Source organism: Girardinichthys multiradiatus, chromosome 24 (assembly GCF_021462225.1).
Source record: "Girardinichthys multiradiatus isolate DD_20200921_A chromosome 24, DD_fGirMul_XY1, whole genome shotgun sequence".
Lineage (NCBI taxonomy): Eukaryota > Metazoa > Chordata > Actinopteri > Cyprinodontiformes > Goodeidae > Girardinichthys > Girardinichthys multiradiatus.
In genome coordinates, this window is record NC_061816.1 from 9258198 (window position 1) to 9282584 (window position 24387).

Sequence of the window (24387 nt, forward strand, 5' to 3'; positions counted from 1 at the left end):
TTCCTTCCTTGCTTTCCTCTTTCCATCCACCCTTTCATCCTTGCTTCCTCCCTTCTTTCCTTCTCTCTCTTCCTCCTTTCCTTGCTTCCTTTCCTACGTACTTCTTTCCTTCCCTACATCACTCCCTCCCTATGTCCCTCACATCCTCCTTCTCTTCCTTCCTTCCGTCCGTCCTTCCGTCCCTCACTTCCTCCCTCCCTTAACCTCTTCCTCCCTCTCCATCTTCCTTACTTCCTATGTCCCTCACTGCCTCCCTCCATTCCTTACTTCCTTCTCTACCTCCTTCACTCCCTTCCTTCCCAAGGTCACTTGCTCCCTTTGTTCCTTCCTTTCTTCCTTCTTTCCTCCCTCCCTTCCTTCCCTTGTCTCCTTCCCATCCTTCTTTTTCCAGGTTATGTTTTTAAATCCAGCCAGCTGTAGAAATGTACATCATAAATTCATAGTGAACTTCAGTTTTTAGTTTTTAACATGAAAAATGTTGATAAACAATTCATTAATGAAGCACATATTTTTATTCGTATATGAATATATGTCATTTATCTCAAACCCTAGAATTTAACGAGGGTGTACCTTCCTATTACTCTGGCTCCTATCATGCACATGGGAAAAAAAGCATTTTTGGGGAACTTGCTAAATGGAAAGAGCACATTATTTAGTGTAATAACTTTATGAGGATATATGACAGGTGTTCTCCCTGCCTTCTCCTTCCAGCCTCGGAGCCCAACCTGAAGCTGCGCTCCCGGCTGAAGCAGAAAGTGAGCGAGCGCAGGAGCAGCCCACTCCTCCGCCGCAGAGACAGCCCCATCACTACGGCCAAGAAACGCTCCCTCGACATGGCGGGTAAGAGGAGGACACTAGAAGCCGGGTGTTTAAACTGTTTTGTTTCAGCCTCCTGCTGTGTGTCTGATTTTTTCCTCCTCTCCTTGTCTATCTATCACAGACTCTGCATGTAGCAGCGCCCCCGGCTCAGGCCCGAGCTCCCCGAACAACAGCTCCAACAACATCCCCAATGAGAACGGCATCACTGTGTCAATTTCCAACCACGTGGAGGTAGAGCACAGCATGCCATCTTTTTACTTTTTCTCCCTGGAAATGTATTCTTGGAATGGCTTCTTAAATAATTTTATTCCTCGTGTACAAAGAGAGGAATAAATAAAGCTAGCTGTAAGACATTGAGCTGTAAGATTAGATTTGTGTCTCTTGTGTAAGCGCTCGCCTAATGGTGCTGATTTCTAGCTCCCAAACATTTCAGGCTGTTGCATATACAAAGGTTTTGAGTGAAGCATCTTGAGGTGATGGGGCTCCAGACGGGGAGACAGGCTTGAGGAGCTGACGAGATGCTATTTGTGGAAGCCATTAGGGGCACTCAGGCAGTGTGGAGGAGGCTTGTGGCTGTGACAATGTTATAATACCAAGAGGGTGCAAAAAATGTATTCCTCCATGTGTGGACATCCACTTTTTGTGTTTTGTTTTTCATTGTGTGGCGGATGTTTTTCCACATCCATGGTACAAATTATTTAAATGTGCTTGCTAGGCGTCTCTGGCCCAGAGGCTGTGCAGCGGTGCTGAGCAGGGCTCCATCAACCAGCTGTCCCTCTACACGTCGCCTTCCCTACCCAACATCACTTTAGGGCTGCCAGCCACTGCGACCTCCACCGCCGCCTCTAACGTAAGGAGCAAATCAGCCTGCTGTCTGACTCTGCATCCATGAATTTGTTTATTTTACAATTTAATGTCTGGTTTTTTTTTCTCCAGGTCACCTCCACACAGCAGGATATAGGCCTGCAGCCAGCTCTCTCCCTCAGCCCTCCGTTCCTCTCCGGCGGCCACTTGAGCCCTTACCTTTCTGATGCAGGATCTGGGGGCCACGGCGCTCACAGTCCCCTGTTGCAGCACATGGTCCTCATGGAACAGAGTCCAGCACAGAGTCCTCTGGTGACAGGTGAGGCAAGGGTGCCTGCGTAGTCTGGCTGATCGTTTTCCAGGTCCATATAGATCGAGCTTCCAGATTTTATTCCATTTTCTACTCTCTGGAATATCAAACAGGGTTCCTATACTGTCTGGAAAACTCTGGAATTTGAAAATTGCATCTATCCTTCATTAATTCCTTGCTTCCTCCTTACCTCCCTCCCTTTTGTCCTTCCCTTTTTTTCTTCCTTGTGTCTGTCCTCGTCTCATTCCATCCTTCCTCTTCCTTCCTTGTCTCCTACCTTCCTTTCTTGTGTCATTCTTTCCTTCCGAGTGTCCTTCCGTTCTTGCACCCTTCTAGCCTTGCTTCTTTCATTTCACCTACAAATATTTGTCATAAATCCATAGCGAACCTGATTTTAACGTGAACTGGAAGAAGTGGGAACTCTAGAAAGTAAAGTCTGGAAAAGTATGGAATTTTACTGAAAATATCTGTAGGTACCCTGATAAAAAAAATCAAAATTTAAGTGCTTTTTTCATTTATTCATATCTAAATGACATTCTGTATTTTTTATGTACGACATCACAACTTGATCCTTTGGTTTTGGGTATTTAGTTACTGACAAATTACATTTAAATCTGGAAATTTTTAGACTGAAAAGTTGATGTTAATTAAATAAAATGTGCAGCGAGCCATTTAAAAAAAGCATTTTAGCACTCAGAGGGGATGTGCGGCGCTCTGTAACCCCCTCTTGCTGACAGACGTCCATTCATTAGCTCAAACTAATGAGCTCCTTTCATATGTCAGATATGCTATGAGTGTGACATGGGTGCATTGTGTGCCCTTTCCCATCAGCTCATTCACAGACAAAAAAAAACATAGCTTCTATTTTCAGGCAGGCATTAGCGCTGAAAGAGCTGTGACGCACATGCAGACGCACGCAGGAGCGTTTTCTGCATGTAAAAAAATACAACGCGCGCACAGAGGGGACATGTGGGCGCCCACGCACAGGACAAGAGCTGAGAGGGACGTTTAAGAGACCCAGATGTAACAAATTTGATTCGATGATAGAAAGTCATTAAAAACTTTGTAGCTTCTTGTTTTTCCATCTCTACGGCGGTGCATCAGCAGGCTTTATGCAACCTGGTAATGCGGCAGTGGACATTCTGCACAGTAGTCAAACTTCTCACATCATTTAACAGGCTCGATTAAGGTTTGTGCTCTCGCTGTCCTCGCCGCATTGCCACGCCGCAAACGGTCTTGAGATGCCGTTCGGCTCGGATGATTACAATGGAGGAGCCGCAGTATGGCAGCACAGATGGTTCTGTTCGTTGGGTTCACAGATGCATCTGCTAACTAACCTCAGGTTCAACAACAGCGAAAGTGGGAGAGCAGCTAATGTTTAACTGGAAATTTATTTGCTGTCTCTTTTCATGATTCAGTCGGTGCTTTGAAGCGCCACCTTTCACCGTAGTTACAGCTGCAAGTGTCTGATGGGGTCTCTAAAAGCTTTATGCATCTTGACATTTAAAGGGAACATATGCTTATACCCTTTTTTACCATTTAAATACATGTTGTTGTGCGAGTCTGTAGGAGTGCAGAAAAGTTGAATTTAGTCTCTCCAGGTCTGTTTGGGTCATATTTTTTTTAGTATTTTCAGTTTTCTCTATCATCTGTTACGTTTTTTTCAACTGTTACGTCACTGTATTTGCAATTTTGTAGTCCAAGCTCAAGTATGCCTACGCTGAAAGATGATAAATGTATTTGTAGAAGTGACAACTCCACAGAGATAAGTATTTAACATTTATATGAAATACGTGCAGGAAGCCTGCTATAATAACAGACTGCAGCATCCTTATTGCTTTCCAGCCCAATCTGATCTTTCTTCAATAAAAGGCTGATAAAAAGCTGCAGTCTTTCAGTATTATTAGTTTAACATCTTTCAGCAGAAAGTTCAGATCTGACCATACATCATTCAAATGGTTTTGCAGCTGTGCAGTTTATCTAATCCATCTCTTCTGTGGACTCAACGCAGTAACCCTCCTGTTTGTGTGTTCCCAGGTATAAGTGGCATGTCTATGTCGTCAGCATCCATGGCCAAGCTGCAGAGGCAGCACCGGCCCCTGGGGAGAACCCAGTCCGCGCCGCTGCCCCAAGGGACCGCCGCCCAGGCTCACGCTCAGGCCCTGGCCCTGCAGCAGCTGGTGGTCCAGCAGCAGCACCAGCAGTTCCTGGAGAAGCACAAACAGCAGTTCCAGCAGCAGCAGCAGCTCCACCTCAACAAGGTAACAGCTGGAGGCACTCCTTCTCCATCTCCTGCTTCATTCTTCTGCTGTCCATGAATCTTGAAAGAAATATTGAATTTTAATTGATTCTGTATGTCACTGAATGGGTTGAAGTTGTTGTGAGCAGGCTCACTGTGTGGTAAAGGCCCATGGATGTGATATTGCAGTCAAATAAACAGATAATTATCAGAACTGTGAGCTCCAGAGGGCCAGCTCGGGAGCTGTAGTGTTGTAGTTTGCGTAGGCAGCAGCCGGCAGCTCAGCCAATAAGGTGTTATCCGTGGATGTGTGCAAAGTCGTCCACTCTATCGTGGCCTTTTCTCCCTCTCTTTGTAGTATTTCTGTTTGTGAGTAGGTGGAAGGAGGTATTGGTTAACATGTATAGCAGAACCCGCACGCCTGTGTGTGCGTGTTTATATCTGAAAACGCTTGCATCCATGTTTCTGTGACTATGGTCGGTGCGAGCTAACTGATTGCTGCCATGGCAACAGAGCGGAAGCCCGCGCCTTATATGGGCAGGGAGGAAGCAAGCAATTCGTCACTTCTGATGGCTTTACCTATTAGAGTAGAGGATTCGCCGGAGGAGAGGTGGGTGGATGAAACAAGGGATTTCCTCTCCTCCACCTCTGCCTCCCCCATTTCGCTCTGTCTCCCTCCCTCGCATATGTTTTCCAGCTCTCCGCTGGCAACTTTTTACACAAACACCTCTGGAAAAGCCTGTTGGCTCACCAAGGACATGCTGTGAAGCTGTTTGTGGCTCACCCTTTCACTGTTGTTACAGTAAATGTTTAGTTGCTTTTATTTAAATGGTCTTAAAAAGGAAATATCTTCAGGTTTTCAGCTTTTTTCCCCCCGAATTTCAAAGACAAATTCCATTTAAACAATTATTGTCTTTCTCATAAATGCACAACAAATGGAAATCCACAAAAAAGTTATTATTTGACTGATTGACACCTGACTTTTTGTTTAAAATCCTTTGAATGTTTCTCTGGAGAGACTAAATTAATCTCATTAGTCCAGATGAAATATGCAGCTTGGGAGTGTTATTGTTGTAGTTAATTTTCTTGGAGGAGAAAGGTTACATCTTTCTGTCCAGATGTTTACACGACCTTTAAAAAAAACACAACCTTTGTTTTCTCACTGTCTGACATTAAATGTGTCTAAACATCTCCTGTCTTAGATCAGTTAAGATTACCAAAATAATTTCTCTTTCCTAAATACCAGAATAATGAGAGGCTTACTATCTGGGTTTCTTTAATATTTCCACATATTGTTCTTTCCTCAAGTGCACCGGTCCCTCCTGTTACAAAACCCTCACACATCATGATCCTGCCACCGCCGTACTTCATAGTCTGGATGGTGTTCTCAGGCTTGCCTTTTTCCTCCAAATGTAATGAAGGTCATTAAGGTTTGTTGTTTGAGCAGATGAACATGGCACCTTCCGACCTATGATAACGAGATAAACCAGACTTGTGGAGATCTGCAATTCTCCTTCTGATTTCATGGCTGATTTCTTTGGATCTTCTCATGATGTCACACAAGGAAGCAGTGTGCCAGAGATGTTGCCTTAAAATACACCCATTTAAATCTAATGTGAGTTAGCCTATCAGAAGCTTTCAAAGCCATGACGTCGTCATCATCTGAGCTTCCCCAAAGTGTTTAAGGTTTGTTTCCACACATGGATTGTTGCTCTGTAGAGGTAGAAGAACCTTACAAAAGAAAAATCATACTTGCATAGCAAGGAACACAGCAGACCGGTCAGGGAGAAGTTTAAAGCAACTTCAGCTTATAAAACAGCAACCAAAGGTTCAAACATCTCACAGAGGTCCTTGGGAAGAGTAAACTGGAAACCCATGCTAGGAGACCAGTAATCAGAGAAGCTGCCAAGGGGCCCATGGTTAATCTGGAGAAGCTGCAGAGATCTGGGGCTCAGGTGAAGGAACTTGTTGACAAAATAATTGTTACCTAATTTAAATATTTTGGCGTACAAACTAAACACTGTATGTGGAGGAAAACTAATATTGCCATCTCCATTATGAAGCATGCTGGTGGCAGCATCATGCTAAGGGAATGCTTTTCTTGATGGTTATGGCTGATGAAAAACCTGTCAGAGGCTGCAAAAGACTTTACCTTCCATTAGAACAACAACCCTAACAAAATGGTTAATCTCAACGCATATTCATATGTTAGAATGGTGTAGTCAAAGTACAGACCTAAATCTAACTGAGAAGCTTTGGCAAAACTTGAAAATGAATGTCCACAGCAGTTTCCATCCAGCCTTTTGAAAAGAGTTGGTAACAATCTTATAATCTAGACAGAAGACAAGCAGATGTTTTACATTAGGAATTTTCTGATTTTTATTTGTAAAATAAATCTGAAAAATACGCATAATTTTCCCTCCACTGCTTTGTCTTAATGAACACATAAAGCAAATAATAATGAATACATGTTCAAGGCAAAGTAAAAATAAATGGAGTATAAATACAGACCTAAAAAGGATTTAATTTAAAAATGACTAAAAGCAAAAATACACATTTAAAAGACAGGGAAACTAAATGGCTCTGCAAACACCAGTGTGCATTTCGACTGTAGGAAAATTGTGTTTAAAATACAGAACAAGCTTGAAAGGTGAAGAAAACGTTTGCATTGTGGACCTCAGTTCAAACCACACAAAGAGGAGGTTTCTGAGGAAGTGGAGCAAAGGGGGTCAGTAGGGATAGGGGACGCGTCTGTTTGGATCCAAAGAAGACTCAACCAGAAGCCTAGAGGAGGATATGGGGGGTGGGGGGGGGGAATGCTCTGACGTCAATGCTGTCCCTTGGCATGGAGCCAGGGGACCCGATGCTTGTAGCTCTGGGAACACACACACTCACCTATAGCCCACGCTTGAGGCTTCCCACAAACACTTGTCTTCCTTGCACGTCTCCACATCATAAACACCGACGGCATATGAGGGCGAGTGCTCTCGAGCCTCCTGAATGGTCCATGGTTAGTGGAAAGCGAATCAATGGCCGAGTGAAGTGCCACCGGGTTAACAGTGGGGCCTGGGACGAGTTGACAAGCAGCACAACGGGGAGTGGGGAATGTCTCTGATGAGAGAGACACATTTCGCCCTGGCGTACAGTCAGCGGAGAGGCCACTCACATTCAATTAGAAACAGAAAGGTTTGAGAGGAGCAATCACTACACCGACCAAGTAATCCAAATTAAGCTTGTTAGACGCACAATGCTTCACAGAAGGGAAATGATTCATCAGGAATTCGATTTACGCTGGATGAGATTTGTAGGAGTATAAAACAAATTTCACATCTTTTGTTGTCCTGCAGATTATGGGCAAGCCCAGCGATTCGCCCGTGGGGCGGCAGCACCAGAGCCACCCGGAGGAGACGGAGGAGGAGCTGAGGGAACACCAAGATGCGGGAGTTCTGCCGCCGGGGGTCACCATCAAGCAGGAACCCCCAGACCCGCAGGAGCTGCAAGAGGAGGCGCTGCAGCAGCACCGGGAGAGGGAGCGGGACAGGGAGCGGCAGGGGGAACAGGAGCTGCTCTTCCGACAGGTAGAGGATGGAGAATTAAGATGCAGAATGAATGGGAGTGTTGCCCAGGGTCTTAAATCCTCATGACAAAATATTAGCCATCAATCATTTGTTTTTACTGCCATCTGTTGGCGGTTTGTTGTAATTACAGTAAAACTTTTTCAGCAACATCTGACCATCCCTTTAATTTTTCTTTTATTTTCCCTTATGAGCAGCAGGCTCTGTTGTTGGAGCAGCAGCGGATTCACCAGCTGAGGAACTACCAGGCCTCCATGGAAGCCGCTGGCTTGTCCATCTCCTTCCCTGGACACCGGCCCCTTTCCAGGGCCCAGTCCTCTCCAGCCTCAGCTTCATCCTTCCCAATCAGTGTCCCTGCGCAGGATCCCCCTGTCAAGCCTCGCTTCACCACAGGTCGGCAGACCAGACCTTAAACCACCTTCAAGGTTGCAGAGGTTATGCAGTAAAAGCAGTGTGTTGCAAGGATTTGTTTGCGTCATTTTGTCACTTGGCAACCACAAACTCTATTATTTCTCTATTTCCTTTCATCCTCCTTTTATCTGATACCCCTAAATAAAATCTGTATAAATGCAGCTGTTCTGTTTCTGGCCTCAGAGGTTTGTTAGAGAACATTATTGAAAAAACAGCATCATGAGGACCAAGGAACACAGCAGACAGGTCAGGGAGGAAGTTGCATAAACTACCTAAACTGACAGGTAAGGTAGGTAGAAAATTAATTTAAGAAAAAACAGGTCAAGGGGCTCATGGTGACTCTGGAGGAGCTGCAGAGATCCATAGCTCATGTGGGAGAATCTGTCGATAGGTCAACTATTAGTCAAACCGTGTGAAGTCCAGTTTTCACTGAGATCTACATGCAAATATCTATGTGGACGCTGCACATCATCTCAACCGTTAAACATGAGAAAAATAAAGAATTCGTGCAACACTTTTCAGATTTGTATGAGTAAAAAATGTTGAAGAGCACGCCATCTTTTCACTATCCCATAAAATCTCTGTAAAGTAAATTGAGTTTTGTGGTTTTAAAGTGATAAAATATTAAAACGTTGAAGGAGTTGTATGAAGCATTGTATAAGGATGCAGCGCGTGACATGTTTTGCATGCATAGCAGTTGGAGTTATTTTTAATTTGGCCCACTTCACTCCCACTGAGTTTCAAACTGCTTGGAGAAACAGAAGTGTGCATTTCAGGCTGAACAACTTCACCTTTATCGTTCACTTAATGAAGGCTCTTCATAAAACGTGTGTCTCCTCAGGCCTGGTGTATGACTCTCTGATGCAGAAGCACCAGTGTATGTGCGGAAACACCAACAGCCACCCAGAGCACGCTGGACGCATCCAGAGCATCTGGTCGCGGCTGCAGGAGACCGGACTCAGAGCTCAGTGTGAGGTGAGCCTGAAATCCGACACCATAATGATCATCGGACAGTGAGGTTGCATATGAGAGCTTGATCAGTCTTGTGTGTGTTGTTTTTTTAGTGTATCCGTGGGAGGAAGGCCACTCTGGAGGAGCTGCAGACGGTCCACTCTGAAGCCCATGTCCTGCTATATGGAACCAACCCACTCCGGCAGAAACTCGACTGTAAGCCTGACACACATATTCAAAATGAGGAATAAAGCTGCTGCTGTTTTCCTCTAATTAGATGTTTCCTCCCGGATCAACAGGTTCGATAACACCCATGTTTGTACGACTACCGTGTGGAGGAGTGGGGGTCAGTCACACTGAATCATCATCCTCCCTAACTTTTCCTCTCAGTCGCTTCGGTTCTGTCTGACTTGGTTTTGTGGCTGGTTTAGGTGGACAGTGACACCATTTGGAACGAGGTCCACTCCTCCAGTGCGGCACGGCTTGCGGTCGGTTCGGTTGTGGAGCTTGTTTTCAAAGTGGCAACTGGAGAGCTAAAGGTAAAGGTTTCTTATTACTTTAATCTTGACCAGCTTACCTGTCCCAGCTGACGATAAGCCTTCCCACAGCATGATGGTGCCACCACCTTATTTCAACATATAATCTAAACAACATACCCGTGTGTAGTCCAGTGCATGCTTTGTGCAATGTATTTCATTTGGATTTTATGTGTAAGCCTGATACAAATTAGTGCCTATTTTTACGAAATGAAAAGTGCGGTGTGCATTTTTATTTTTAAGAATTTTTTCGGCACTAGAGGCCTTTATTTTTGACAGTAGGCAGACAGGAAGGAGGAGCAAAGAGAGGGGGAGACATTCGGCAAAGGTTGCCAGGTCCGGGATTTTAACCCGGGACGGCCACCTTGAGGACTACAGCCTCTATATGTGGTCGCTCGCTTAACCCCTACACCACCAGCGCCGCGCCCCACGGTGTGCATTTTTTGACTGTACTCAGTATCTCACTCCAGCTACCCCTGGGGTATGTCTTGGATAATTTTTTTACATCGTGTGGCTGGATTTTTAGATAAGTCTTTGCAAAACAGCTCAAATTCAGATCGGATAGAAAGAACCTGTGGACATCAGTTTCAGGTCTTGCAACAGATCCTCAATCGGATTTAATGTCTGGACTAATTCCAGAACCAGTTTGCAGCCTCTAACAGGTTTTCTTCCAGGATTGCCGTGTATTTATCTCCATCTGTCTGTCCACCAACTGGACCTGCTTTATCGTTCCTGCAGGATTTCTGTTCCTTCTCATCTTACCAGACACTCTTCTTTGACATGGACGGCACAAGTTCTACTGCACTTTATTTAGTGGTATTAGAGTAAAGAGGGCTGACTGCAAATGCATGCCACACTTTTCAGATTTGTATATGTAAATATAGAGAATTTTGTGTTTGTAGCGAGATGAAATGTGGAAAAGTCAGAGGAAAATGAGTTCTTCTGCAAGGCGCTGTGAATAGGTTTGTAGCAGTGCTTTATTGCTCATTTGTAAACACTGTAAGTGGCAACCAGGGCTGCTGTGGTTAACAGACCCTTGTCCCACTCCCACATGTCTTCCCAGAATGGTTTTGCAGTGGTCCGCCCTCCTGGACACCACGCAGAGGAAAGCACTCCCATGTAAGGCCACAGCCGTCAACACACTCACTATTTATCCTCGCGTATACAAACAGCAGTCTTGGAGCGGGCCGTGTTGAAGAGCAATGACATTAACCAACGAGTTTATTTGCACATAAAGTCTAAAGTGGCTTCATTCTGCTAGCCGTATTTATTTTCACATCCTAGCCTACGAAGTGTTGCTACACAAACATGAAAATGGAGCAGGAAAGTGCTTTTGCATGTGGATTTTTGACAGATTTGTCTCTGCTGCTGTTTCAGGGGCTTCTGCTACTTCAACTCTGTGGCAATCGCAGCCAAACTGCTGCAGCAGAGACTTAGCGTCAATAAGATCCTCATCGTGGACTGGGTCGGTCTCCTTAGTACCGCTGTTTTAATTACCTAGTTTGTACTAAAAGAGACATATTAGTTTTATTTTCTTCCTATTTTTGTACTTAACAAGCTTTACTGTCTGACCTCAGGATGTTCACCATGGCAATGGCACCCAGCAGGCCTTCTACGACGACCCTAATATCCTCTACATGTCTATCCATCGCTATGACGACGGCAACTTTTTCCCAGGAAGTGGAGCACCTGATGAGGTAACACTTTAAGACGTAGAACTGAGCCAGGAAATCTTTTTTAAACTAATAATAATTCTAACTTCTACTAATAAAACCTTTACCATCTGGCTCTTCTTTATGAACTTGATCTTTTGGATCGTTAATGGCTTTGCAAGTCATTAGGAATGTTTATTTAAATTTTAAAGAATTCATTATGCCTTGCACGTTACCACATCCAGGGCATCATAGATCCTCTACCGTGCTTTCCAGTGGCCATGAGGAGAGGAGGTTCAAAGAGGAGGTTTCTGAGAAAGTGGAGTAAAGGGGGTCAGTGGGGAAGGGGCCGCGGGGGTATCTGTTTGGATGCCAAGAAGACTCAAACACAACCAACACATTCCTAACGTATCTAGCTTATAGCAAACTGTATTCAGATTGTTCATTGGCAAAAGAATAAGATCACAGCTAATTAAAAGTAAAACTTGCTCAATTTATTTTATTTGTTTTTAACAAACCTCTGCCAGATGTTGATTATAAGGTTGTTTTAGACTGCCTCTGTCATTTCTATTTAGTCAGAATCAACATTTCTGTCTGCCTCTCTTCTAAATGGGAAAGACAGGAAAACATTGCACTGCATCAACGCAGATTTGCGCTAATTTACACATGTCAGGAAATGTCTACAATAATATAGCTAAACTTGACCATCTCTAGAGTCTTGGCAGTAATTCACGTCACAGATGTAAACATGATGTTTGCTAAAGTCAACTGGGAATTTAACTGGAGCTGCTCCTTTGGTCGGATGACACCAACTTGGAGCACTTTTTTGCTAAAAAATATTTCAGGTGGTTCTAGCTTAAAGCAGATGATTTTGTGGTAAAGTACCTCATGCCCGTGGTTATGCAGGGCGGAGGATCTGTGATGCTGTGGGGCTGTTTCCGAGGGAATGGCATCATAAACCCTTGGAAATGCCAGAATGTAATAAAGAAAAGTTGGGTGGTCTGTGCCAGAAAACTGAAAATATGTCCTCATTGGGTCTTCCAGCAGGATAATTGTCCTAATCGTGTAGCTTCTTCCATGGCCATCTTAGCCCACATAGATAAATCCGACATTAGAATAATGGTAGTACTACTGTTTTTGTTTGGCTTCTCTGTTCAGGTTGGTAGTGGTCCTGGGGTGGGGTTTAACGTCAATGTGGCCTTCACTGGAGGTCTGGACCCCCCCATGGGAGATGTGGAGTACCTGGCTGCCTTCAGGTAACATTTAAATAAGCTCCCAAAGGGAGATTTGTTTCATTTTTATGGAGTTGGTTCTTTCTGTAATCTTTAAAACCAGTGAATTATGAAAATTACACAAATTTAGTTTAAAGCAAACTCTCTCAAGGAGGGAAAACAAAAATGTTTTTGCCTAATCAATACCGTAGCTAAAGATAACTCGTCAATCAATACTCCTTATGTGCTTTTGGTTTCGATTACTGATCTCAATCATGCTGACGAATGAGCTGTTAAGCCTGATAATGTTCCCTCCTCGCCCGCCCTCCTTCTCGCAGGTCCGTGGTGATGCCGATAGCCGACGAGTTCGCTCCGGACATCGTGCTGGTCTCCTCTGGCTTCGACGCCGTGGAGGGACACCCCCCACCGCTGGGCGGCTACACCCTGACGTCCAAATGTGAGCAAAAGATTATCTGAGCGCTTCCTTATCTTACACACCAGCTGCACTCCACACATGAATTACAGCATGATCACCTACAGATGCTATGGACCTAAAACATGCAATCAAAAGGACATCTAAAACGTTTTGTAGCATATGAATGATAAATATGCACATATTTAACTAATGGATTCTCCGCTCAGGTTTTGGTTATCTGACCAGGCAGTTGATGACCCTTGCTGGAGGCAGGGTGGTCCTGGCGTTGGAGGGAGGACATGACCTCACCGCTATCTGTGACGCCTCTGAGGCCTGCGTGGCTGCCTTGCTCGGCCAGGAGGTGAGGACTTCAGATGGCAAAGATTTGAGATGATTGATACATTTAATTCAAACCAATACTGGTTAAGTGCAGAGCATGGAGCAGGGTGGTTCTGAATGTGATAATATATTTAAAAATATATATTATCACTATTGAAATGTTTATCATTTTATTAAATATTTGCCAACATCTCAGGAATAAACAGAGTAGTTGGAGTTTGCTGGGAGTGGAAGTAGTCTTCATTTCCTTTGTGCTTTTCCTTTCCAGCATGACCCCTGGTGGAAACTATGTCAGACTAAGCCCGCTTCATGCTCATGTTTACATTTTCTGTGTGTTTTTGTCACGTGCAGCTGGATCCGCTTCCAAAGGTCGTCCTGGAGCAGAGGCCCAACCCCAATGCTGTGCGCTCTCTGGAAAAAGTTATAGAGACTCACAGTGAGTCTAACCCTCAGTCACAAAAACACACAGATGTTCTTTAAATCCATAACAGGGAGGATACACAGAACGTTCTCTGCTGCTGATGTACAGAGTTCTAGAAACTGGAGATGGGGATTTTCAGTAAAAGTTCAGATCGTAGAGTAGAAAAATCGTATTAACAGACTATACTTGTTTTTATCCATCCACTCACTCATTCATTTGACTGAATATTTGCTAGAGCTGCACAATGTTTGAATCACAGGAGTAATTATTCATCATTTTCTTGTTTCAATTACAAAGTAATATTTGGATGCAATATCTGTAAGCTGTTATAGTCGAGGCTCCCTGCATTCACACTTTGCATGTCAGCAGTACAGCTACATCTCGAAAAATTTGAAAATTGTGAAAAAGTTTCACTCAATCAGACAAACTTGAAGCCTTTATTTCTTGTAGTTTTGATGATTATGGCTGACGGATAATGAAAACCATAAATTGAATGCCTCACAAAATGTTAATATTACAAAAGACCAATAAAAAAGGATATTTTAAAAAGAAATGTCAGGCTTCTGAAAAGAATGCCGATTTCTATCCACTCAATACTTGGTTGGGGCTCCTTTTGCATGACTTACTGCATCAGTGCGATGTGACATGGAGGAGATTAGCCTGTGGTTCTGCTGAGGTCTTCTGGAAGCCCAGGTTGCTCTGATAGAGGCCTTCAGGTCATCTGCGTTATTAGTTCTGGTGAATCTCATCTTCCTCTTGACAGTCCTCCATATATTCTGTATGAGGTTCAGATCAGGCCAGTTTGCTGGTCAATCAAGCACAGTAACACCATGGTTATTGAACCAGTTTTGGTACCATAGCAGTGTGGGCCTGTACCAAGTCCTGCTTGAAAATAAAATCAGCATCTCCATTAAGCTCATGAGCCGAAGGAAGCATGAAGTGCTCTAAGATTTGTGGAAGCTTCACACTGGACTTCAAGCAACGTAGATTCCGTGCTTCTCGGCTCTTCCTCCAGACTCCGGGACACGTCTGACAATCCTCTCAAGGCTGCGGTTATCCCTGTTGCACCTTTTTCTACCACACCTTTTTCCTTCCACTCAACTTTCTATGAATATGCTATAACATTAACACAGTATTCAAATTTTCTGAGACACTGAATTTTGGGTTTTTATTATCGGTAAGTCATAATGATCAACATTACAAGAAATAAAGTCTTGAAATAATTTACTCTTTGTGTAATGAATCTATATAATATATGAGTTTTACTTTCTCAAATGATCTGCAAAAAATATTGAACTTTTTCACAATATTCAAATTGTTTTGACATGTAGCTGTATGTTTGGAAGTTGCGTTGACTACCCCTGCCTTTTTAGCTCAAAAGAAAGAGAAGAGTGAGGAAAATGTTTATGTTTATTCACAATCAATACTTCCATCAGAATGTGCAACTTTTTTCAAATTATAGCAATTTCATATTTATCTTGATATGGTCATGTAGCCCTCATGTCTACTGTAGGTTTATAATGAACTTCATTTGTTCTATAAATTCAAGCAGAAATGGACAGAGGCAGCATCCGGGAAATATGGAATATAAAATGAAGATTTGTAGGGATTTCAAGAAGATGGGAGAAGATTTCAAACGGGAAAGAGGTTGCACTCCGGCTCATGTTGTCCTCTGTTTCTCTTTTTTTCTTTATTCTGTATTCCTCTTCCCTCTCAGGTAAATACTGGCGCTCGGTGCATCGCTACTCATCACGGCTGGGACTTTCTCTGCTGGAGGCCAAGCGAGGTGACTCGGAGGAGGCCGAGGCTGTCAGCGCCATGGCGTCTCTATCTGTGGCCAACACCAACGCCATGGATCAAAGGTAATTATCCACGACCACTAAAGGACTCCTGAGAAAGCTTAGCAGACAAACACCTGTAGTTATTCTTAATAGATGCTTTGAAAATCACAAGAAGAGTTGGATGATGTTTTATTTTAGAGGAAATCATTCAGTAACATTTTATTTCACAACTAACTTCAAATACATACAGCAATTATTCTACAAAAAGCTTTAAAATAAATTTGGTTTATTGCAGTAATCTAAAGCTGAAAAAGGGGAAAATCCAACCTTTTAATTTGAGTAAATTCATTCACCGTTGACAAAAGAATATGTGCTACAACTGTTTGCACATGTAAAATGAATGTAAATGATGCAGCTTTTTATATTTAGGATGTCCCCCTTGTTAAATGATGGATTAATCTGTAATAAACCACATATTTCAGAAAGCTCTGCTAAATTTAATTTGCTACACCCAGACCTGATTACTGCCAGACCATCAGAATTACGAAAATCACTTAAGCAGAACCTGTCTGACAACATGAAGTAGGCTAGAACAGTGATGAATCTTCCCGGGAGTGTCTTGACTACCAAGATAATTCCAAATGCACATCAACGTTTCAACCAGGAGGTCACAAAACAATCCAGGGCAATATCTAAAGCTCTGCAGGCCTCACTTACAGTAGTTAAGGTCAGGGTTCAACAGTAAGAAAGAAAGGTTAAAAGGTCTAAGGTTAAAACCACTGCTGACCAAAAAGAACAAAGGTGAGTCTTGTGGGTTGATGAGACAAAAGTAGAACATCATACCTACAGTCAACATGGTGGTGGTAGTGTGATGGTGTGGAGCTGCTTTATGACCTGGACAACTTTCCATTATTGATGGAACCATGATTTCTGCTCTGTACCAGGAAATCCTGAAGCAGAATGTCCAGCCACCAGTTTGTGACCTTAAGCTCAAGCTTACTTGGGTTATACAGCAAACCATTCATCTGAAGAAAACTTAGAAGTCCACATCTGAATGGCACAAAATCAAAAAACAAGTTTAGGTTTTTGATGTGTCCTAGTCAAAGTTTGAACCTAAACCTGATTGAGATGCTTTGGCATGACCTTAGCGAGGCCATTCTAAACACTTAATGGCAGTTAGGTGCCACAAGCAGTTTTTATGTTTAGGCGGTTACTTTTTACCATGGAGCTAGGTTGGTTTGGATACCTTTTTCTCCTAAAAATTGAAATCATCTTTAAAAACAGTTTTTTCTGTTTATTCAGGTGACCTTCGATCATAAAATCAGGTGAAAGTAAAGCAATATCAGAAGAAATCTTTTTCACCACTACAAGTATATAATTTAGTCACCTGATGTTGACAAGTGAGACTGCTAATGCAATTTTAAAAACATTTAAGGCACTTCACACATCTTTAAATGCCGAGCGAGCTGTAATTCTCCTAATAAATATATGAATGATGACTGTTTAGGGAGAAAATTCTTGTATATCTTGGCCGATATATAAAGACCATGAAAAGCATGAGATCATCTGCGTATTGGTGTAGCTGCTGACTTAACCAGAGTTTTCTTCTCCCAGCAGGCCAGAGGAGGAGCCCATGGAGGAGGAGGCTCCGCTGTAACTGAGGCGGGCGTGGAGGTGTCGCAGCGTTGCCCTTGACCTCTCCGGAGAACAGCCTCGACTGACCCCTTCATTTAGTCCCCCCTAACCCCACTCACCACGTCAGTCACCTTGATTGGCGATCCCTCGGTCTAACACCAGGGAGAGGGGGCGGGCTCAGCCTCAGAGTAGGGAGCCAATCAGAAGACAGAGGACTGAACTGGGAAATATAAAAAATAACAAAACTTAACGACGTTGCTTAGCAGCACTCGTTCAGAGACATTCATTGTTTTTCTGTCAGTCTTCGCACCTTCGCGTTAGCCAACAGCGGCTGACTGTGCGATCACGGCAGCCGGCGAGTCTATTTGGACCTGGGACGGGATCGGATCTCGTCACAGAAAGGAAGGTGTGCTGACACATCCGGTGCTTTACGCAGCTGCCCTCTCTGACCGCATTCAGTCGAGACACCAGGGACAGTGGACGTTCCCAGCTGTCCTAAAGCAGCTCAAGTGGGTGGAGGGGGGGCTATCTTTTCTCTTCTCTTAACTTAATACCCCACTAAACAGGGGATGCCGCGGCATCTGGCAGGACATTTTTTTTTACATGCCACGTTCACTGTGGATTGCTGTGTTGCCGTGGTTTGAGGAGGCTTTCACAAAGATTCGACGGCTGAGACTGTCGCCTCGCTGGAGCAGCCTGCTGATGAAGGTTGACGAGTGAGAGGAGTGCCTTGGAGAGAGCCTGTTTTCAGGATTGTTCAGGAAAAAGATTGCCTTAACTTTAACCATTTTTCTCACTGAGGAATTGGTGTGAGGAAGCAAATGCGGGGGAGGGGGATGACAAAAAAAGCTAACAATCTTTCAGCATGTTTACTTAGAAAGGGATGGAGAAAGCATTTATGTCTCTCATGGCCTCTCTTGAAGAGTTACTTACTTTTTGATGGATCTATTTTTCTGTAAAAAAGTTTAAAAGAGAGAGAGAGAAAGAAATCGCTTTGTAAAAGGTAGTTGCCAGCTTCTTTAGACAAGGGTGCAAACAATGAGAATGAATCAGATCGCAAACTCTCAAAACAGTTTAGCCTTTGATGTAGCCTCCCTTTAAGAGTCAGCGCTTTTCGCAGAACAATTGCAGAGCATGCATTTAAGCACATTTAACGAATGTTGCCCATAAGAGAAAGCAGAGCAAGAAAAAGCCAAAGCATGAGTTTGCATTTGTACAGCTTCACTCCTCTTATCTTAGGGGGGCCGAGTCGACAAACATTTCACATATTGGCCCTTTAACCCTCTATGGTATGCATTATGATTCCAGTTAGGGAAAAATGTCTGGAGCTTTTTGTCTTAAAATAGACAAAATAAATCATTTAAAAAACTTTTATAAATTAGATTGTTTTGTGGGGGGATAAGAGAACGTGTAACATATTCAATACCATGAACAGGTTACAATACATGCCATTTTAAATCTCTTCAGATCTTGCCTCTAGGTCCCCTTGCACCACTGTGGAACAGTCAATTAAAGCGAATGAAAACCCATTCACCATAATTTAGTTTGCATCTTTACAATTTAATAAAGATCATTTCAATGTTGGTTCCGACAGAATAAAGTTCAGGCTATAATTTGCCTTTGTAGGCCACAGTCTACTATTAGAGAAGATCTAAATGGAGGGAATCTTCTGAGATTCTGGGGCAGGCTTAAAGTGCAGCGTAGTCCTACGCTAAGCTTCTGACGAGCAGGTGGGTTGGCACCTACTCAACACACAGGGGCACTGCCTCCCTATTAATTTGACGTGCACAAAGCAATTGAAAGCTAGATAAGTGAATTTTTTTATTTGGTGCTCATGCTCCACCCTTTCTTACGCCGCCCTGAGCAACTGCCCATATGGTTTATATCAGAATCCACCACAGCAAACACCGTCAATATTTAATGCAGCCATGGTGATATCATAATAGTTCATTGACGCCTCGGGGCAACGACTACCTTTTGATTTTAAGTTTATACTACTAAATAAGCAAAAATATTGCATTTAACTGTCGAACATTACATCTTACGAAATTATTAGTACGAATTATTTTCTTCCCAGATGAAAAACAGCTTTTGTAAAAGTCGTGTGACAAATTAAAGCGGTTATTGGTTCCTTATGTTTTTTCCTCTTTTTTTAAAGTATTGCGTCATTTAAAGAGGTGCCTTTTAGAGCCCAAACAGGTCTTCATGGTACCATAGAGGGTAAAAACAAAGCTCCAAGTACACAGTTCAACGTTTACTGATTTAATCCGCCTCAGATCAGGTGAGCATTTCTTTCCGCGTGCTGATCGAAAGGTTGGCAACTACCTTAGTGTGAGCTTCACATCAGTCGTGTATATTTAATTGAATATATTTTGACAGTAATCCAAGTATTGTCGGTTTGTATCTACGTGTATGAGTTTCCACATCGAGTCGTCATTTCAGGATATCAGAGACGTGTTTGGTTAAGCGTGTCCACTTTTTGTTTTTTATCGTATAAGATTATTTTTCTAACGTTTTATTTTTCATTCATATGTTTCGTTCTGTGTGTGTGTTTTTTTTTTTTTTTATCCATTTTTTTCTGGATAGATATAGAGCTGCATTCTTGTACTTTTAGTGCTGTTGTCATTTATTCTTTCTTGTATTTATGGAAAACAAGGAGCAACACTTCCTTCCTTCTTTTCTTCCTTCCTTCCTTCCTTCCTTTCTTTCTTTCTTTCTTTCTTTCTACGGCTCCCAAAGCCTTTTCATCATTTTCATCAAGTATGAATTTATAACATGTACTGTTTATAGGAGATTTGTATATGGAAACTTTATAAATGTACTCTTACCTAATGACAGCTATGATATTGTGAGCAAAAAACCAGTACGGTGTATAAACAGCGTATTTAACAAGCGGCCCTCCAGCGAATCACTGCATGGCACTGCAGTTGACTTTACAGGTTTCATCACTTCGTTGCCTAATCAGTTCATCCTCCTCCTGTGCACGGACGACGTGCATTTTACCTTTTGACTGTGACCACATCGTTCCGGGAAGAGGTTTCAAGGCCGTTTTATGTAGCTGGCTGAGCTTTCTGCAGCAGAAAACGGCGAAGGAGGAGAAACCAACTTACTACAATTTGAACCAAACGTTCTCATACACTGAATAAAACGACATGTTTTTTTCTTACTGTCGGGCATTAAATCAGACATTTTTTTTGTATCGTTGGGATTTGCTGAATGCCAGAAGCTTTTTAAACAGTTTGACTTGGATCAAACATGGGTTTCCTTCCAGAAGCTTCTCACAGTAGTTTGCTGGACTTTTGGCCAATCCTCCTCACAGAACTGGTGTAACTGGGTCAGGTTTGTAGGACACCTTGCTCTCACACGCCTTTTCTACTCTGCCCTCTACTTTCCATGGGACGGAGACCAGAGCCTTGTGATGACAACTCCAAAGCACTGACTGTGTTGTCCTTAAGACACCTTTTAACTTATTTGGTTGTATTCTCATGATCACCCACTATCTGGAAGACTCGTTTATGCCCAAGCTATGACTTCCTGGCTCATATCTTGAGATGTTTCCTTGGTAATTCCCTGAATTGTTATTTCCAGTTTCTAGTAAAGTGCAGTAAAACGCTCACACAACCTGATACTTCCACCCCTATACTGTTAGGATGTTTTTTTTTTTAGGCTTCTTCTCTTCCCCATTTGTCCTCAAAATGTAATAATAGTCAGGGTCGAACATAATGGTGAATTTTTCTGTCACCAGACTGCAGGACATATCTAAAAAATTAAGCTCCTTTGTCTCCTAGCGCATTTGAAAGCAGTAATCTTCCTTTTTATGTTGCTTTTGGAGTAATAGCTTCTTCCTTGCAGAGTGGCCTTTCAGCCCATGACTCATTTCACTCATGATAATCCCTTATCACACCCAAACACGGTGGTTGGACATTGCCGTGGTGTTTATACCTGCAAGTATTTAATTTAACAGATGAACGCGGCACCTTTAGGCATCAGAAAGTTGTACCCAAGAATAAGTCAGACTTGTGGAGGTCCATGAGGTCACACAAGGAAGCAGGTTTTTGAGGCTTTGCCTTCAAATACATCCAGAAGTGTACCTCTCTTTTAATTAAAATGTAATTTAACCAATCAGAAGCTTCCGAAGCTAGTAGTCGTAGTGTAAACTTCTCAGTTTGAGGAAAGTAATAATAAATTTGTTTTATTATTTTGGCATTTAGCAAATAACAAATGTGCTAATCCTATCTGATCTAAAACAGGAGGAGATTAGACTGATTTCATGTCAGACAGCGAGGAAAAAATGGGTTATGTGAGTTTTTATACAGTTTATGAAAATCTGGTTTTAACTGTAATGTAAAGACGACCATCATGTTTAAGTTGATGTCATTTTATAAACCTGTAAGATTTGAAATTGATTTGATGTTTTTTCGAGCCTAACAAAACATTCCACTTGTGTGTTTAATTTGGCTTCTCTAAAGTCATTTCTTTGTAGAAAATTAAGTGGGTTTTTTTGTTCTGTTTTCTGCTGTCTGCTTGCACCAACTTTAACTCTTTGCATGGTTTGTGAGTCAGCATGCCTGCTTGTCTATGTAATGAGAAAAAAAAAAAAAAAAGAAAATTGTATTTGCACAACAGAAGAACACTGGAGGACTCTAAAAGAAACCCTCCCAGGAGCAGCAGCGGTGAGGCTTTCTTAAACCTCCGCTGGCCAGACGATTTACAAAGACTCTGAGGCTAAGAAGCATTTGATACTTTTAACACAATTCAGCACTTACAGACTGTGTTTTAGAGAGAGACGTGCTCTGCCAAATCTCTACAACATCCACACCTTCAAGAAAAGACTCCCAAAGAATGTTCCTGTTTTAAAGGTTTTTCGCAAATGACGGATAATGTCTGGAAAGCAGTTTGGGAAAACAAAGGGCATCGCCATTTGATTGTCACACCCTCCTCGGCCAGTTCTATATATATATATATATATATATAAACCACTGTGGCTCAAGAGCAAATCTTGGTTTACATGTAAATTGATGAAAAGGGTTATTTTTTGTTTGTCTCTTGATGAAAAATGTTTTCTTTCTTTGGGACCTACGCTTTAGACATTTCATCTCTGACATCATCTATAGAATATATTTCTGAAAATTACAAACGTTTCCTGTGTTTTTTTTTTCTTTCTGTTTTTATGAAACCAAATAAATATCAGGATTGAGTAACTTTGCTATTTCATAAATGCAGCACATTGGTTAAAAAAAAAAAAAAGAAGAAGTCTGAGTAGAATCAGTTTAAAGAGATACGCTTCTAGTTATCTTGTTCCCAAAGTCCACATCAGCACAAGATGCTGCCTGATAATCAATCCCTCTGGATGTGGAGGCATTCCTAACCTGACTTGAGATAACTCCATCAAATCCTTCAGTTTCTGATTTCTGTTGCATCTGATGAGGTGGACAAAATAAATAGCTTCCTAGCACATGACGGTAATAAAGTGTCGGCTTTTAAAAAAAACGACTTTAGAGACTCAGATAAATTTCCTCTGAGTGGAAAATCTAATTAGAAAACACAGAATCACAAGTTTGCATGCAGGATTCAAGCAAAGATCCCACTGTCAGGTGACTTCCCTCTGAAATGTTTGCAGGGACCCTTCATCTGGTCTCTAATACTTAATTAGGAAAAACCTCCAAAAAGACCTCAAAAGCTGTTATTAAACTGCAGATTATTTGCTTTAAAAATGATCACATTTTCTGAAAAGTTGTTTCTGTTGATAAAACAAGCAATCAAAATTTCTTAAGTTTGTTAGTACTGAATATATAATAATAAAAAAGGAATTTATATATTATAGAATAAAAGAGCTTTAAAATTGTGAAATACATTTTCCAAAGTCATTAAATCTGTAAATTTTCAGAAATAGAAAATAAAAAGATGCTTTTAATAATATAGAATAAACAGATCAATTAAAAAAGAACTGCTTGCCTGTGTTCTAATAAATAATAGTTGTCATTTAAGTTTGAAGGGTTTTTAACAAACTCTTGATTTTAGCTTTGAAGAGCACTGACACCTTTATAGTATTAAGATATAATAACACAAATGAATGAGTGTTTAACCGAAGATCTATGTTAATAAAACATGTTTACATCAACTGCAAGCGGCTTCAGTAGCCTTATACCTAAGGGAGGTATGGTAAGCTGTTTTATCATATAACAGACAAGCTCTTCAGCGCAGATAACACTTTTAGTTTATCCAAAATCAACATTTGAGATATCTCTGATACCATTTGTCTAAAGGGAGATTACTTAATTTTGCTCAATTGTATGTTTTGATCTTTGTGATGTTATTGACTTAAAGCTTCTGTCACACTGGTTTCTATCTTCTAAAAATAGATTTTACTTAGATCCAAAGCTGAAGAGATGAGGCACACTATCGACTTCTGTTTCATAAACCATTTACAATGCAGCACCATTACTTAGAGTTATGAAAAAATTAGGAAAACCCAATGAAATGTGCAGTTCTTCATTAAGAAATCTCCAAGAGTCCAGCATGCACCGGGAACAGGTCCAACTTAGTGCCGGCAATGCGGACCAAACTCCTGCTCCGCTTGTACAGAGATCGGATGGCCCCTAATAAAGGGCCCCCAATTCCATACTCCTGGAGCAACCCCCACAGGGCATCATGATGGACACAGACGAATGCCTTCTCCAGGTCGACAAAACACATGAGGACCGGTTGGGCAAACTTCCATGAACCCTCGAGTACCCTGTAGAGGGTATAGAGCTGGTCCAGTGTTCCACAGCCGGGATGAAAACCAAACTGCTCCTCCTGAAGCCGAGGTTAGACTATCGGCCGGACTCTCCTCTCCAATACCCTGGCGTAGGCCTTACCAGGGAGACTGAGGAGTGTGATCCCCCTGTAGCTGGAACACACCCTCCGGTCACCCTTCTTATGAAGGGGGACCACCACCCCAGTCCGCCAGTCCAGAGGCACTGTCCCCGACCGCCACGCAGTGTTGAAGAGGCATGTCAACTATGACAGCCCCAACATTCAGAGACTTGAGGTACTCAGGGCAGATCTCATCCACCCCCGAAGCCCTGCCACCACGGAGCTTTTTAACCACCTCGGTGACTTCAGCCTGGGTGATGAAAGAGTCCAACCCTGGGTCACCAGTCCCCCACCAGGGAATGCGTGATGGCAGGATTGAGGAGATCCTCGAAGTACTCCTTCCACCGCCCGATAATGTCTCCAGTCGAGGTCAGCAGCCTCCTACCCCCACTGTAACGTGTGTTGGCGAAGCACTGCTTCCCCCTCCTGA

The 24387-nt window shown here is 42.5% G+C and overlaps 1 protein-coding gene across 9 annotated transcripts in view; it reads left to right on the forward strand.

The window, feature by feature from the left end:
- LOC124861593 (histone deacetylase 4-like) overlaps positions 1-22232 on the forward strand; it is a 77673-nt gene extending 55441 nt beyond the window's left edge. For 6 of the 9 annotated variants that reach the window (XM_047355450.1, XM_047355451.1, XM_047355449.1 and 3 more), the window contains 20 exons: positions 712-840; positions 941-1050; positions 1535-1669; positions 1756-1942; positions 3971-4194; positions 7520-7750; positions 7945-8140; positions 9000-9133; positions 9223-9325; positions 9409-9455; positions 9541-9648; positions 10709-10764; positions 11023-11110; positions 11223-11342; positions 12456-12553; positions 12847-12965; positions 13151-13284; positions 13614-13698; positions 15401-15545; positions 17079-22232. In XM_047355450.1, coding sequence (XP_047211406.1) covers positions 712-840; positions 941-1050; positions 1535-1669; positions 1756-1942; positions 3971-4194; positions 7520-7750; positions 7945-8140; positions 9000-9133; positions 9223-9325; positions 9409-9455; positions 9541-9648; positions 10709-10764; positions 11023-11110; positions 11223-11342; positions 12456-12553; positions 12847-12965; positions 13151-13284; positions 13614-13698; positions 15401-15545; positions 17079-17121 — 2492 coding nt within the window. In that variant the 3' untranslated portion in view covers positions 17122-22232. Of the gene's footprint in view, positions 1-711; positions 841-940; positions 1051-1534; positions 1670-1755; positions 1943-3970; positions 4195-7519; positions 7751-7944; positions 8141-8999; positions 9134-9222; positions 9326-9408; positions 9456-9540; positions 9649-10708; positions 10765-11022; positions 11111-11222; positions 11343-12455; positions 12554-12846; positions 12966-13150; positions 13285-13613; positions 13699-15235; positions 15341-15400; positions 15546-17078 lie in introns of those variants that run through there. The other 3 variants (XM_047355455.1, XM_047355448.1, XM_047355453.1) reach the window with 2 other exon arrangements.
- The last annotated feature ends 2155 nt before the right edge of the window (positions 22233-24387 follow it).